At 37.3% G+C, this 16,974-nt stretch overlaps 1 protein-coding gene across 3 annotated transcripts in view; it reads right to left on the minus strand.

Annotated features, from left to right (window-relative positions):
* The window catches only part of bchs (WD repeat and FYVE domain containing 3 bchs), a 1,877,108-nt gene that overhangs the window by 276,560 nt on the left and 1,583,574 nt on the right, over positions 1-16,974 (minus strand). For all 3 annotated transcript variants that reach the window (XM_090389621.1, XM_090389619.1, XM_090389620.1), the window contains exon 59: positions 1,694-1,847. In XM_090389621.1, coding sequence (XP_090245747.1) covers positions 1,694-1,847 — 154 coding nt within the window. The remainder of the gene's footprint in view (positions 1-1,693; positions 1,848-16,974) is intronic.

The raw sequence follows: 16,974 nt of genomic DNA on the forward strand, positions 1-16,974 counted from the left end.
CAACATTTATTAAACAGGCGAGGACACTGAAAATATATGTTTGAATTTGAAAATTTAATGGCAAAACTGGGTAATAGGCTGCCTATTAATTATCTTTTAATAGCGATTCACAGTCAGCATTATTAGAAACAAATTGCACAAAGAAGTAAGAATATACAGTACAGAAAAAAAAAAAAAAAAAAAAAACTAATCCCCATCCATTCTGATAATGTGACTAACAATCCTTAAATTTATTCAAACTACCCACTTCCACAACACCAGATGCAACCAATTACTCTCCGGCTGAAAGCAAATTTTTGTGTACGCCACCATCCTTTTACAATTTATGTCTCTTTCTGTGTGTCACCTGGGAAAGAGTAAAAGATGCCATCAGCATTTAGTATACTCAATTCAATGCTTCAATCAGGTGTCTTTGAAGACATCTAGTTTCTAAGGGCTGCAATTTGCCAACCTAATTCTTTCTTAGTCAAAGCACTGTTTTCTGTACCTGACTAATCATTTTGCTCTTCTACGAGCCCATTAAGGAGGGTTCCAGACTCATATGCGGCCTAACCATCACTTATAGAATGGTAATTAACTCATTTTGCCTACTGGCAAAATTCCTGTATATTGTTGATAGAATCCCATGAACTGTCCTAGCAGTGCAAGCAGTGCTCAGAAAAAATATCATGTTGGAGTGTGTAAAATTACCCCAAGTACTTTTTTAATTCTCCATTACCTTATTTGTGATAATAACAAATTAGTAAGTTAACCTGAGATCACACCTAAATGTAATTAACATAAGGTGCCTCCATAGCCAGGTGGGTAGGAGCAGCAGTGCGTAGCACAAGCTTCTTGATTAGACCGGGGTTCGAGCCTGTGACCACCAAATACGGAGGATGTGGAAAGGTCAGGGAATAACCACCGCATATCCCCGGAGCAATATGGCCTCAGTTGCTAATGCTCCTAAAAACCAAATAACAACAACAACAACAACAACAATTAACATAACACCTAAATCACACCTAAATGCAGTTAACATAAGTTACCTTGCATTTATCAATATTAAATCTCAATTGTCACTTTTCAGCAAATCTCAGAAATTTCTCTATATCTTTTATGATTTCTCTATATCAAGTTGGTGGTGTGAATAAATGTAAGGAAGAATTAGACATATTATTTGAGGGGATGGACAGATGAGGTGGGGTGTTCCCCTCCCCTTTGGCTGATGCCATATAACAAAGCTTGCTTTGTTATATGATTTGTCAGAACTACTACTACTACTGCTAATAATAATAATAATAACTACAACAAATCATCATTTCATGAATTTGAATATGATTGCTAACTCACTCCCATAAAAAAAATGTGCTTGAAGTAGGTTTATACAAATTTGATTATAATGATTAAGTTCATTCATTTTTAATTGAATTTTATTTTTAGTACTAGATGGCCTCTTGTCATATCATTAATATTTCATTTTTTGCAGTCTACTTTAAGTTTTAGTAAATACAGAAATGATAAGTATAAATTACTACAATATAAAGTATGATAATTCAGTCATATGATAGAAGAGTAAAGTACGTCACAGATAATAAAGTCACTTTAAGATAGGCTTGAATGAGACTCAGGCAACAGCAAAGTAATTTCAGTATAAAACAAGTATACTCTTTTTAAGAATAAAAAAAAAAAAATTAGAAATAAAAAAATTTACCTAAATCAAAGTGATTTGCATTAATAAGAAATTCTGGCAAGTAGAAAAACTCTGGAATTAATTCTTTCACATCAGCCATATTATGTTTAGAGGCAGAAAGCCAGGCATCCTTTACACTATGAAACATGCGATCGGCAAGGTCAAAGTGACCACCCTACAATAAAATCAAAAAGGTGACTTAGAAAGCTTCAACATATTCATGAAATCAATCAAAACCTTCATATCATACAATATGGAAATCAGAAAAGTCAAAATCACAGCCATCATAAGTTTCCATGGTAGCGGTACCATAGAGGCTATGGATGGTTCAGAGGCACCAATTAATTACGTTTACTATGCATCAGTGGTGCCCAATCTTTTCTCCACCAAGTAACACTTTTATTACTGTTTTTTCCACATGTACTGCAATTTTTTTTAAAGGTTCTGTTGCACAGAGAAATTTTAAACAAATAAACACAACAAAGATATGATGACAGGAAATAAGTATCTTGAGGACACCTTACTATATGGGTGCAATTAAAGTTTATTTTATTGTTTAAAAATTTTCCTTGCTCTCTCTTGGCATAGCTTGATACTAAAATTAAATTTGCTGTCTTTCTTACACACAGCTGTGCATTCGATGAAGGACACAGTCCAACCTACACATAAAGTATACTTCCATAACCACATGGGCTGAGTAAAAGAAGCATCAAAAGAGCTAAGCAAACACTTGGCCATACTTATGAGAGCATCCTTAGATTCAGGGAACATTCTACAGATTGCAGGTGTACAAATGTGTCACAAAGGGGATCAAAGGGCAATGTGAGCAATTATAGGCCTGCAAGCTTGACTTTGTTCCAGGGAAAATAATGGAGTCAGAGTTAAAGAAATATTGAAGGCTCATTTAAACAGGAATGGAATTATAAAGAAATCATGGTATGAGTTTCTAATTACTTGGAGGGGTGGGTTAAGTGATTATTCATTATTATGTTAATGATTTGATAGACATTACACTATCACGTTACATTAAGCAATTTATTATCGAAATGATACAATTTTAAGGAATTGAATCACTCCAATGCCAAACACTTAAAACTATTATGGCTACATTTTCAGAACCTACTGTTTCCCATCTTCAGGCCAATGGGGGATAGAACATTGTCTGAGGAGTTTACCAAATTGAAAACTTGTTTTCAATTTGATAATTTATAATATAATGCATTCTAATTATATGATCCTCCTTTACATGTACTGTCATATAATTATTATACTTTTGATTAAAATTTAATTAAAACATTAATTTATAAAGATAATCTATGAAAATCCCTAGAGTTACTCTCTGAATTAGTTGGAAGGGCTTACCTGTTAATGTGATCCAGAAGACTGGGGTGGAGGAAAGAGTGAGTTGATTGTTTATATAGGTTGGAGTTGATGAGGTGTAACAGATGGGAGGTTGTTACATGGAAAATCTAGTGGATTTGGGTTCAGGGATTTATTATGGAGAGAGATTAGGATGGTTCCGAGGTTAAGGGGGGGGGGAAGGGGTTTAAAGAGTAAATCTATGGATATTTCTAAACTTTTTAATCTGTTATGGATTATCAGATCGACATATGAAGTATTTAATAATACATTGCGTTGTATTACTAGTCTAAGTTAAATTAAATTAAATTTTAATTAAAATGAAAAAGTTTAGAAATATCCACATATTTACTCTTAAAACCAGCCCCCCCCCCCCAGCTTGTTGTTGTTTGGTTTTTAGGAGCATTAGCAACTAAGGCCATATTGCTCCGGGATATGCGGTGGTCATTCCCTGACCTTTCCGCATCCTCCATATTTGGTGGTGACGGGCTCGAACCCCGGTCTAATCAAGAAGCGTGTGCTACGCACTGCTGCTCCTTCCCACCTGGCTACGGAGGCGCCCCCCCCTTAGCCTTGGATCCTAATCTCCCTCCATAATAAATCATTCTACCCAAAATTCACCAGGTTTGCTATGTAACAAACTACACCTAGTCAATTCCAACCTATACAGACAGTCAAAACAATCCTTCAATCCCAGTCTTGACCAACTACTCCATGTCCAGATCATGTTAACAGGTAAGTCCTTAAAACTAATTCAGAGAATACTCTATGAATTTATCATAAATTATCTTTATTAATTAATGAGTTAATTAAATTATAAGCAAAAGTGTAATATTTATATGACAATTGTACATGTAAAGAAGCACATGTATAATTAGAATACATTGTACTGTAAATAATCAATCGTCATTACAAAACTGAAAACTGTAGTACCACTCCTCAAACAATGTTCTTTATTCCCATAGGCCTGAAGATGTGAAAACAATGCATTCCTAAAATGTAGCCATACAGATGTTAGCATTCGTAGAGGAATATGATGCAAGAAAGCATGCTTATACAGCATCAGCCTCCCCCCCCCAAAAAAAACCCTTTCCCATATCATCTATCCATTTGCTCCAAACGTTTGTCTAGTTCTTCCTTAAATTTATTTAACATATCAACATTCAAGGTAGATGGAAGCTTGTTTCAGCAATCAACCACCTGCTAGCTCAGAGCAAATTACCACACATCTATTTGGCAACTGTCCGAATAGATGTGCACAATTTATGCCACCTCAGATGAGAAAGAAGTAACCCACTAGCATTGAGTTTGCTCAAACTGTTCAGGGCTGTAAACACCTCAATCACATCACCTTGCAGGTGCCTAATCTCCAGATGGTTGCGCTGCAATTAATTCTGATTTCCATAGAACTTAAGCCTTCCTTGGTAAGAGCAATCCTTTGTTTCCCTCACCAATCTCATTGCTCTTCTCTGCACTCATTCCAGCAGCTCTAAATCCTTCCTAAAATGAGGCCTCTAGACCTGTATGCAGTATTCAAGATGTGGCCTGACCACTGCTTTATACAAAGGGATAATAACCTCCTTATCCTTGCTAGCAAAATTCCTGTATATCATTGACAAGACCCCATGAGCCATTCTGGCATTCTGCCTGTACTGCTTAGAAAACTTCATATCTGGCTGCACACTCCCAGGTCTTTTTCATTCTGCACCACCCTGACTGTAGTACTGCACAGCTGATATATTACTCTGGGGTTACCACTACCCATATGCTGGGTGTATAGGAGAAACCCTGCAGACTGCCTATAATACAAGAATACCCATATGCAGTACTTTGTATTTCTCAATGTTAAACTCCAGTTACCACCTCTCAAGCTCATCTGCCCAGCTTTTCTAAGATCCTGTTACAGTAGTGTACTGTCATTAACAACCATGCCAACCTTCATATAGTCAGCAAACTTGGACATTAAAACTGATATACCTTCATCAATATCATTGATAAATACAGAAACAACAATGGGCCCAACATTGAACCCTGGGGGACTCCACTAATTACACTAGTCCACGAAGAACAGTGTCCATTAATTACCACTTTTTATCTTCTCCCAAGCCATCCTTTGTCCATAGCAGCATCTTGTCCTTAATGTCATGCTGCACCAATTGTACAGTCTTTTATGTAAAAGTGCCTTTCTCATGTTTAACTTCAAACAATTTCTCCTCCACTTTCTCTCAGTTATTACAAAATCCTTTAGCTCCCTGTTAGTTTAATAAACTTTTGGCATTTCCCTCCCTACATAACTCCTCATGCGTGAATATGTGAACGTTTGCCTAACCCTATTAGCGTAGTGTCTATCAATTTATTAATACCATGAGTTTGTTAAAAGAGATCCTGTCTGACCAATCTGATCTTACTATGGCACAGTAACAAAGGAATTGGATGCACATAATTTCGACAACATATATTAAGATTTGAGTAAAGCTTTTGATACTGTTCCACAAGAAAGGATGTACAAATTGAAGCAATGTGGCATTAGGGATAAGTACTGTTATGGATAAATCTGCACTGCTCTTCTTGAACTAATGTTATTAGTGGAGTCCCTCAGGGTTCAGTGGTAGGCCACATTGTTTACTGTATTTATTAACAATATTGATAAAGGCATATTAAGCTCATTGTCTTGCATTTGCAGATGATACAAAGGTTGAGAGGGTTGTTAATGACAGAAATCAAGGCATACTACTACAGCAAGTTGTTGTTATTTTGAATTTTTTAGGAGCATTAGCAACTAAGGTCATATTGCTCCGGGGATATGTGGTGGTCATTCCCTGACCTTTCCGCATCCTCCGTATTTGGTGGATCACGGGCTCGAACCCCGGTGTAATCAAGAAGCGGGTGCTACGCACTGCTGCTCCTGCCCACCTGGCTACAGAGGCGCCACTGAAGCAAGACCTGGATAAATTAAGTATATGGGTAGAGAAGTGGCAATTGAGATTTAACATTGGTAAATGCAAGGTACTGCATATGGGCACTAATCCCAGAATAACATACCAAATAAGTATGCACCACATGCAAGGCAGTGGAGAATGAAAGAGATCTAGAAATAATTGTTCAGTTCAACTTGACGTTCTCTGAACAGTGTGCAGACAAGATAGCAGAACAGCTTGTGGTGTCCGTCGATGATATCCAGAAACTTTGGCAGCAGGGACAAGTAGGTGATTATCCCACTATAAGGCATTGTATGATTATTTCCATTGTATAATGATAAGACAATGATTTGAGTAGCCAGGATAATACATCAGAAGCTAGCAAGGAAATTACCAGTTGATCAAAGAAAGTGTGCATACAAATCTGGAATCCTCATTTTAAGAAAGATGTAGATCTCTAAAAATGGGTACAGAGAAGAGCAACCAGATTAGTCAAGAATACAAATGGGTACTCTCAATACAAAAGACTATTTCTGTCAATTTCAGCACTTGGAAACTAATTGAAGTGTTTAAGACTTTAAATGAATTAGTATTCTAACCTTTCTCAGACAATACACATAAGGTGTTGTGGAAGTAGGCAGTTTGAATAAATTTAAGGAAGAATTAGACATATTATTAAATGGGATAGACATGGGTAGTATGTGTGTTTTTTGGCTGATGGTGCATAAGCTTGCATCCTTGTACCTTCTGCCAGTGCTGCTGCTACTACTACTACCACTACTACTACTACTAATAATAATAATAATAATAAACACCTATGCAGTCCCAGTGCTAACATACTCATTCAGGGTCATAGATTGGACTAACACCGAGCTGGAGGATATCATGACAAAGATAAGGACAATGATGACCAAGAGCCGCCAACACCACCCGAAATCTGCCATGGAGAGACTGACAATTGCCCAGGAAAAAGGAGGAAGGGGCCTGATGGACCGCATTCAGCAACAGAAGACAGCGATAGTTAACCTGTAGGATTGCTTGCAGAAACACACAGCAGAACTGCACCAGGCCATAAGGAAAACAGACAAGCAGTATACCCCACTCAACCTAAGCGAGGAGTCCCTCCAAGGGGGACTCCTTAGGAGGTATAAACTAAGGCATACACTACAATGATCTCCATCAAGATCACATATATAAAATTGCTTCCAATGCATGGCTCACGAGTGGGACCCTCTTCCGCAAGACTGAAGCATTCATGCTCGCCATCCAAGATCAGGTAATCAACACTAGGAACTATAGAAAATACATCGCCAAGGGGCCCGGAGTGTTCGATGACACATGTCGATGATACTGCCTGGCCTCAGAAACGATCCAACACATCACCGTGGGATGCAAGGTGGGATCACCCAGCCTGGGTACACTCATAGACACGACCAGGTAGCCAGAATAATACATCAGAAGCTAGCAAGGAAATACCAGTTGATCAAAGAAAGTGTACCGTACTACAAGTACGAACCCCACGCAGTACTAGAGACCCCAACTCACAAGCTGTACTGGGACCGTGCCATAATAACGGATAGGGCAATCATGCACAATAGACCGGACATAACCCTTGTGGACAGGAAGGAAAAGGCTACTTATCTGATTGACATAGCGGTACCCAACACTGGCAACCTGCAGAAAACCCATGGAGAAAAAAATCAGGAAGTACATGAACCTAAGACAGGAGATCAAAGAGATGTGGCATATGCAACAAGTAACGGCCATCCTGATCATCGTGTCAAGTCTCCCAGTGAACACTTACAAGGAACTCCAGAAAGTTGCAATCCTGAACACCTGTAGGATAGTCAGAGAGTTCCTCAACCAACAGTGACACCAGACATAACAACAACCACCCTATGTACTTGGTAGCAATACCCGTCACGAGGTGGAACCCCCAATCAGGGAGAAATAATATAAGAGCAATAATAATAATAATAATAAATGATAAAGACAATAACACCAAACCTGATATTCTCACCAGATGGCTGTTACACTAAAGGAATTACAAATGTCATAAAATGGGATGAACAGATGAGGTGGGTAGTATGAGTATGCTTTTTGCTGATGCTGCATAAGCTTGCTTCCTTGTGTCATTTTCCAATTCAACAATTACTACTAATAACAATAATCAAAAAAATATATAACAGATAAAAAATGTTAAAACCCAATATTCTCTCCAGATGGATGTTACACTGTGGGAAGCAAGTATGTAGTTTCAAATTTCATGTGCTGTGAAGTGTGCTAAATTTGAAATAATGTTTGAAATACACCTTATTATGGAATTAAATAGTATTGAATATATCTCTTTTAATTTTTTAATAATATTTATACTCATAATAAGCAGAAATATATGCATTTGCATATTTAAAATTTATTGTACTTATCAGTCTTTTAAACTTAATGATGGAAGAGAATAAGAGATTGATGTTTCTATTTTATGTCTAAAAATGAGCACATACTGTTTTCTGTTACCTATCTATCTGTGTCTATCTGTACATTCAGACGTAACAACCACTGGACAGATTTTCATTAAATTTTATATTCGATTCATATAGATTTGTTGAGCCATCCCAAGTTTCATTAAAATTGGACAAAAAGAAATCAAGCAATTATTATACCTTTTTTCTTCTTTTTTTTAATACAACATGTATGGAAAAAAATAAATTCTTAGATTAAATGTAGTTTTAATATCATATTGTTAGCTTTAGACAGTCCATTCATGCTTTCAGTGTATTGCTGTACACATGAAGTGAACATGGTGTCACTTATTAACAGATAAATAAATAATGAGAAGAAAAAAGACTTACAAAAAAGAGTATATGAGAAGAGAGTAATAAATATTATACAGCTGAAATTAAACTAATGGGACTATGCAGCGGAACAGGCATTCTGGGTGTTATCAGACACTTAGCCTAAAACACTGATGGATTCAATATATTTCTATTTTAGAAGATTTAAGAGAAGTTCAGTTGGCCTGCCTCCTTAAAATCCACTCATGCATACTTTGATGGTAAGCTCCATATGTCACTTTGGTGGCAACGAACGTGAAGAGTGGTTCTCTTCAAGACGCTTGGTCAGCATGAAGAGGAAAAGACCAAACCAACCAGCACATGACAACACGAAGAAACAAATGTACCTCAGTCCTCAGCAGCTTCCACTCCCCCCCCCCTCTTAACAGCAGTGAGAGGATCAGAGTGGAAGCAGAGAGCACTAAGAATCTCTGGGTATGACCAGGCTGCTATGCATGAAAACTGAACTTAGCCTGTTACAGTGTATGGTCACTCATTGGTGAAGAGAGGATATTAGAGCTGGTAAAGGAATTAGAACATCTGAATTGGAATATCATTGGCTTAGCTGAAAGAAGAAGAAGAAGAACAAATGAATCACTTATAAGTTTATCCAGTGGAAATCTGCTGTGCACCAATGGAAACAGTGAAAAGGGTGAAGGTGGAGTTGGCTTTTTGGTCCATCAAGATATAAAAAACAACATTTTGGAATTCAAAAGTACATCACCAAGGGTGTCAAGACCAGTATTCAGGATTTCTAAGAGGTACAAACTAAAGGTTATAATGATATATGCACCAATGTTGGGCCATGATGATGAAGAGGTTGAAGAAATGTACACCAAAATTGAGAGACTTTTAGATGAACAGAAAACTCACTACACCATCATTATGGAGGATTTCAATGCTAAGGTTGGAAAGAGACAAAACAGTGCAGAAAGGGAAATTATTGGAAATTTTGGAATTTGTGAAAGGCTTGTTGAATTTGCAGAATCTGGAGGAATGTCAGTAATGACCACTTTTTTTTCAAGAAAAGAGTGAAGAGAAAGTGGATTTGGAGGAGCCCAAATGGAGTAACAACTAATGAAACTGACTTCACCTTTACTAACAGAAGATATAGACATTGTATAAAAACATTATAATATTGGGAATTGTGTTGTCTCGAAACTTTACTTTGACATGTTGGACAGACAACTTATTTGATCGAGACCTGCTAATATTAGCGGGTCTCGATCACATAAGTTGTCTGTCCAACATAACAGAAGATATATTGTGAATGATGTTGCAGTCCTGAACAAAGTAAACTCTGGAAGCGATCACAGAATGGTAAGATGCACACTTGATATAAATGTAAGAAAAGAAAGGAAAAAAACTGAGTCGAGTAAATAATATGAAGGTCTTTGAGATAAGAGAAGAGGAGAAAAAAGCAGTATGTTCAGAAACTTAAGAAGTTTGAGCTTCTGCAGACCTTTCAGGACCAAGACATTGATGAGGAATACAACGACTTTCTGAAAGTGTAAAGCCCAAGAAACTTATAGGTAAAAATAAATCCAAAGAAGAAAAAATTAGTCAAGAAACACTTGTCATGATGAACTGCAGACAACAAATGAAGAGCAAGATAAACACTGACAAGGACAAAATTTAGTATACTGAGTTATGCAAAGCCATTAGAAATTGACTCAGGGAGGACATAAGAAGATTTAACACAAGAAAAGTAGAATAGGCATTAAGGGAAACCAAAGGACTTAAATCAGCAGTAATACAGAAAGACAAATGATACTGAAATGAAGAATAGTGATGGTGTCCTTATAAATAGAAGAGAAGCCATAATTCAAATAGCAGAAGACTACTATATAGTATTAAATAAGAGGCAAGGGAATGATGCCAGCAGTGGGGAAGACGGATCACAAATTTGCAACACGTATGATATACCCGATATCTTTCCTGATTAGAAAGAACGTCCATGATTGAAGGACCAAAAAGCCCCAGGTGAAGATGAAGTTACTATAGACTTGTTAAAATTGGGAGGAAGAGACATGACACAGAAACTGGCAAGACTACACTAAATGCATTAGGAAAGGTGTGACCCCTAAGGAGTGGAATAATGTAATCATAATTTTGTTGCATAAGTAGGAAGACAAACCAGAAACTGCAAATTATAGACCAATTAGCTTCTTGTCCCACATCTACAAGTTGTTCACAAGGGTCATCACTAATAGATTAGAAAGAATACTTGATGAGAATCAACCGAAAAAGCAAGGTGGCTTTAGGATAGGATTCTTAACTTTGGATCACCTTCATGTAATACCACAGCTAATGGAGAAAGTAAATAAGTAAAAAACACCATTATGCCTGTCATTTGGGGATTATGAAAAGGCATTTGACTCCATACAGCATAAGGCAATGTTTTGGGCACTGGAAAGACAAGGCATAGATACACCATATATTATGATTTTGAAGAAAATATATGAGAACGCTACCTCCTTTAGACTAGACAGTAGCAAATTTAAAATTGAGAAAGGAGTTCGACAAGGAGCTTTCAGAATATTGGACTGGTTGCAGAAAGGAGTCAACGTGAATGGAGAGTACCAAAACCATTTATGATTTGCAGATGACATGGTGATCATTAGCCATGGTTCTGAAGAATTAGAATAAAACCTTAATCAATTATGCAGAGTTACTAAGGATTTCAAACTAAAGATGAATATGGTTAAAACAAAAGTAATGATGAACAAGTATGCCACAGAAGGGGATATAATCATTGAAGGAGCTATAATCATTGAGGGAATATAATCAGTAATTGAAAAGGTGGATTCATATACTTATCTTGGACAAGTCATTAGCTGTAATAATGGTAAATGGCTGGAAGTCAAGAGAAGAATAAATTTCAGATAGATAGCATTCAGGAAATATATCTTATCAATGATATACAGGAATTTTTCTAGCAGGGATAGGGAGGTGATTATTCCCTTGTATAAGGCAATGGTCAGGCCACACCTTGAGTACTGTATACAGGTCTGGAGGCCTCATTTCAAGAAGGATGTAGAGCTGCTGGAATGAGTACAGAGAAGGGCAACAAGGTTAGTGAACGGAACGAAGGGTTGCTCTTACGAAGAAAGGCTTAAGTTTTGCAAATTACAGTGTCTGGAGACTAGGCACCAGCGAGGTGATCTGATAGAGGTGTACAAAGCCTTGAATGGTTTGAGTATGCTCAATGCTGATGGGATACTGCCTCTTGCTCAGAATAATCACCTGAGAGGGCATAAATTCAAACTGAGGAAAGACAGATGTAGGACAGATATGCGGAAATTTGCCTTTAGCCAGTAGGTAGTTGGTTGGTGGAACAGACTTCCATCCCTTGTTGTGGAAGTTGATAGTCTAAATAAATTTAAGGCTCAGCTGGACAGGTATTTCGAATGAACGGAGGGGTGAAGTGGAAGGTTTTTTTTTTTTTTTTTTTGGCTGATGCTGCATAAGCTTGCTTTCTTGCATCATATGCCTCTGCTAATGCTAATATAGCCACATACTGAGGAGCAATATCCCAATTTGTCTGAAACATAACACAATAAACCAATGTGTACTCCCCACCACGACTTATGGAAGTGAAACTTGGGCACTCATCAAAAGAATGGAAGAGAAGCTGAAAACTACACAGAAAAAAATGGAATGAATTATATTAGGAAGCAGACTGTTGGATAAGAAGAGAAACACATGGATTAGGCAGCAAACTCAAGTAAATGACATTCTTATCAAAACTAAAGAACTAAAATGGTCTTGGGCAGGACACATAGCTCGAAGACATGATGACAGATGGACTCTGGATAGATGAAATTCATGAGTTTATGGGTAGTAAATGGATGGCCAGTGCTCAAAACAGAAGGAACTGGAAAGTTGCTGGAGAGGCCTTCAAACTGCAGTGGATTTAAAAATGGCTGACGATGATGATGTACGTATGTGTGTGTGCGTGTGTGCATATATATATATATATATATATATATATATATAATATTTATAAAAATAATAGGATATAATCATATTACTGAATGCCTAAGTGAGCAAGAAAAAGTATTAAATTATTAAACTGGGTTATGGATCCAGGGCACTACTAGTTTTAGTAGAAATATCCGGTAACCACAATGAAATATAGACAAATGTTTATTTTCAGTGTATTGGGTAGGGGTGCTGACCTGTCAAGTGTAATTACCATGGAAAAAATTTGAGAATGCCAGCAAGGCAAAAGCAGATAATCTGAAATTAAATTAGATTAACATAAAAATAATAATGATAATGACGATGGTACATAAAGCAGTGGGTCCTAGGGCGTTAACTACTTCTTCATGGGGTTGGCAGCCAAAACCGTAGGAGCCACCATAATAAGCAGGGTCTCTGTTTCTGTTATGACGTATATGTGCAAAATGAATACATCATAGCCGACCTGACAGAGACCAAAAGAAAAAAAATTCAAACATAAATATAAATATATATAAGTATAAAATAAAGCTAAAATAATGCCAATTAAATCTAGTTAAAGGGAAAATGAATGAAAGATTGAATTCAAAAAGAAAGCAAAATACAGTATGAAATTTAAACATAGTAACTTTAGAAAATGGAATAAAGTCAGGTTAATGCCAACTGTGTGCTTAGACGAATTGGTGAAGTTAGCTACATGTGGTGATTACAGAGGAGACCCAAAGATGAAAGCCAATAGTTGTCTGTTTGTATCAGTTGAAGTAAGCAATTAATTGCTTACTTCCCTTTCCTTACAGGTACAGTTCACTTTGACAATTTCACACTCCCCCCACTCGGGGTTACTTCAACTGATATAAACAAAGAAATATTGGCTTTCATCTTTGGTTCTCCGATGTTGCTCTGTAATCACCACATGTAGCTAACTTCACTGATTCCGGTCTAAGCACACAATAAGTTGGCATTAACTGACATTAACTGACTTTATTCCGTTTTCTAAAGTTACTGTGTTTAAATTTCATACTGTATTTTGCTTTCTTTTTAAATTCAAACTTTCATTCATTTTCCCTTTAACTAGATTTAATTGGCATTATTTTAGCTTTTTAGCTCTACTTTATATTTGTATATATTTTTATTTATGTTTGAATTTTATTTCTTTTGGTCTCTGTCGGGTCGGCTATGATGCATACGTTTCACACGTATACATCATAACAGAAACCTCCTATGGTTTTGGCTGCCAACCCCATGAAGAAGTAGTTAAAGCCCTAGGACCCACTGCTTTATGTACCATTATCATTATTATTTTTATGTTAATCTAATTTAATTTCAGGTTATCTGCTTTTACCTTGCTGGCATTCTTGTCGGCTATGATGTATTCGTTTTGCACATATACATCATAACAGAAACACTTAATAGGTCAGCACCCCTACCCAATAAACTGAAAATAAACATTTGTTTATATATATATATATATATAAACATATATGAAATAAGTAATAGAAAGAAAATTAGGAAAGAGTCTGAGATCAGATTAATGCTATCAAATTATAGATTAAACATTACATCAGTCTGCAAAATATATACTACAGTCTTTATTGAACAGTATTCAAAAGAAACCTAAATACCAAATGAAATTTAATAAGAAAATAGAATATAGGTATTCAGAGTAAAAGTATACCTATTAAGCCATAAGGCCAAATATTTAGGAATAGTTATAAAATTTAGAGTTAGAAAGCAAAAGCAAAGAAAAAGCATATTATAAAGCTACTTCGGAATTACTGGGAGCATAACTGTCCATCCCTTTAGTAGGGATCCTGGTATATATATATATTTAAGCCCATTATATATATATATATATATATATATATAGGGTGTCTCAAAAATATTGGTACAAACGTTTAGGGGAGGTAGGTAACATCTAAAAGGAATGTGAATCGTATAGGAACCCATAACCTGAAACGTTACCGTAAGTCGGTAGACGGCGCAGTAGTCGCCGCACGAAGAGCATGCATCGATATATGAACTGTGAGCTGGCAGACATGCACCTAGTGTATGGATTAGCAGAGGGAAATGGACAAGCCGCTCGACGAATTTATGGAGAACGCTTCTCAGACAGACATGTACCGGACCACTGTTTGTTTGTGTGTGTGCATCAAAATTTGTGCAATTATGGGTCATTTAAAGGTAACAGGAGTAGTGCGGGCAGACCACGTTCGACGCGAACTCGCGCCATGGAAGAGATTGTGTTGAATGCCATCCAGAATAATCCTACTACCAGCCCACGTGCAGTTTGTTTGTTTGTTATTTGGGTTTTAGGAGCATTAGCAACCAAGGGCATATTGCTCCATGGATATGCAGTGGTCATTCCCTGACCTTTCCGCATCCTCCGTATTTGGTGGTCATGGTATCGAACCCTGGTCTAATCAAGAAGCATGTGCTACGCACTGCTGCTCCTGCCGACCTGGCTACGGAGGCACCTACACGTGCCGTTGCCTCTGCCTTAGGAGTGTCTCGTTGCAGTGTACAGTGTGTCTGGCATGACGATTCCTTATACCCCTTTCATCTCCAAAGGGTTCAGTTACTGCTCCCCCAAGATCATCCTGCACGTGCGGCTTTTGCACAGTGGTTTCTCCAAGAAAGTGTTCAAGACTTGAATTTTCCAGCCTGTTTTGTTCACGGATGAGGCTTATTTCACTCGGGAAGGCTTATTCAATCAGCACAATGCTCATCTGTGGGCTCACGACAACCCACACGGTGTGCGCCCCCATGCGGCACAACATTGCTTCGCAATAAATGTGTTGGCAGGTACGGTCGTTGACTGTTTAGTCGGCCCATACCTGTTACCATCCCGCATGAACTCCGCTAAATATCGGATCTTTCTTGAACAAGTTCTACCAGGGTTACTTGACGATGTTCCAGTAAATGTGAGATGCAACATTTGGTTTCATGACGGGGCGCCTGCCCATTATGGAAAGTGTGTACGTGACCATTTGAACAGGCATTTTGGGCGTCGATGGATTGGCCGTGGTGGACCCATTGCCTGGCCCCCACACTCACCCGATTTATTGAGCCTTGATTTCTTTCTGTGGGGGTCCTCAAATCTATCGTGTATGAATCGCCTGTGGAGACGGAAATGGATCTCGTGGCGAGACTCGTCTGCGCTTCTGCTACTGTCAAAGAAACTCCAGTTGTGTTTGACCGTGTCCGGCAATCCATGCTGCGTTGGTGTCACGCACGCATGCATCGCGTCTCATGGTGGAACCTTCGAGCATCTGTTGTAACATCATGAAATGCATCCATCTCGTACTCCATTGTTAATATTAGGTTAAATAAATGTTTGTCACTAATTACTGTCTTGTGTCATTTCTGCTTCTTGTGCCTCTGCTACTACTTTCCCGTGACATTTCCGGTTATGGGTTCCTATGCGATTCACATTCCTTTAGATATTACCTACCTCCCCTAAACGTTTGTACCAATATTTTTGCGACACCCTGTACATATATGTTGTACATATGTTGTACCAGTATATCAATATATATATACACCTAATTCTGTTTTTGCATGAACTTTTTTTACACGAATTTGGTTTAACACGAATTCAAAATAAATATTTCATTCTCTTTTTACGCGAGTCATTTTTGATTTAACACGATTTCTATGAATTTTTTTTTGCCTAAATTCTAAGAAATTTTTTTTTTATTTGTGGCATATTAGTATTATTTCTATATTACACGCATCAATAGATTGGATAACAGCTAGTGTTTGCGTTTTGAAACGCGTGCTTTTGCTTACCAATGTTTACGTCTAGGTATCTATGAATCATCAACGTTTTTATTAATTTTGTGCACATCTACGGTATTCGTGCATTGTATCTTCAGCAGACATGTAGTAGTAAGCTCTATTTCAAAGTGAAAGAATCTTTAGTGAAATTTGTGCACATATAAATTTATTAATTTTGCCGATAGTCAATAAATTGTAAGTTTACAAATTTTTCATACCTTTTTTTATTAATTATAACTGAGATACTTTTCGGTAGCCCTTATATAATGTCGAATAATTCGCCTATTACCAAAATGAAAAGGAAAGCGATTTCTTTGGAACTTAAAATTCAAATTTTAGATCGTCTTGCAACTGGACAAGGGGCTACGTCTGTAGGAAGGCATTTTGGTGTACATGAAGCTACCGTAAGAACTATTAAGAAAAATGAAGCTGCAATTAAGAAGTCGGTATGTTC

This window comes from Mastigoproctus giganteus, chromosome 2, assembly GCF_048544385.1.
Source record: "Mastigoproctus giganteus isolate SK-2022 chromosome 2, ASM4854438v1, whole genome shotgun sequence".
NCBI lineage: Eukaryota > Metazoa > Arthropoda > Arachnida > Uropygi > Thelyphonidae > Mastigoproctus > Mastigoproctus giganteus.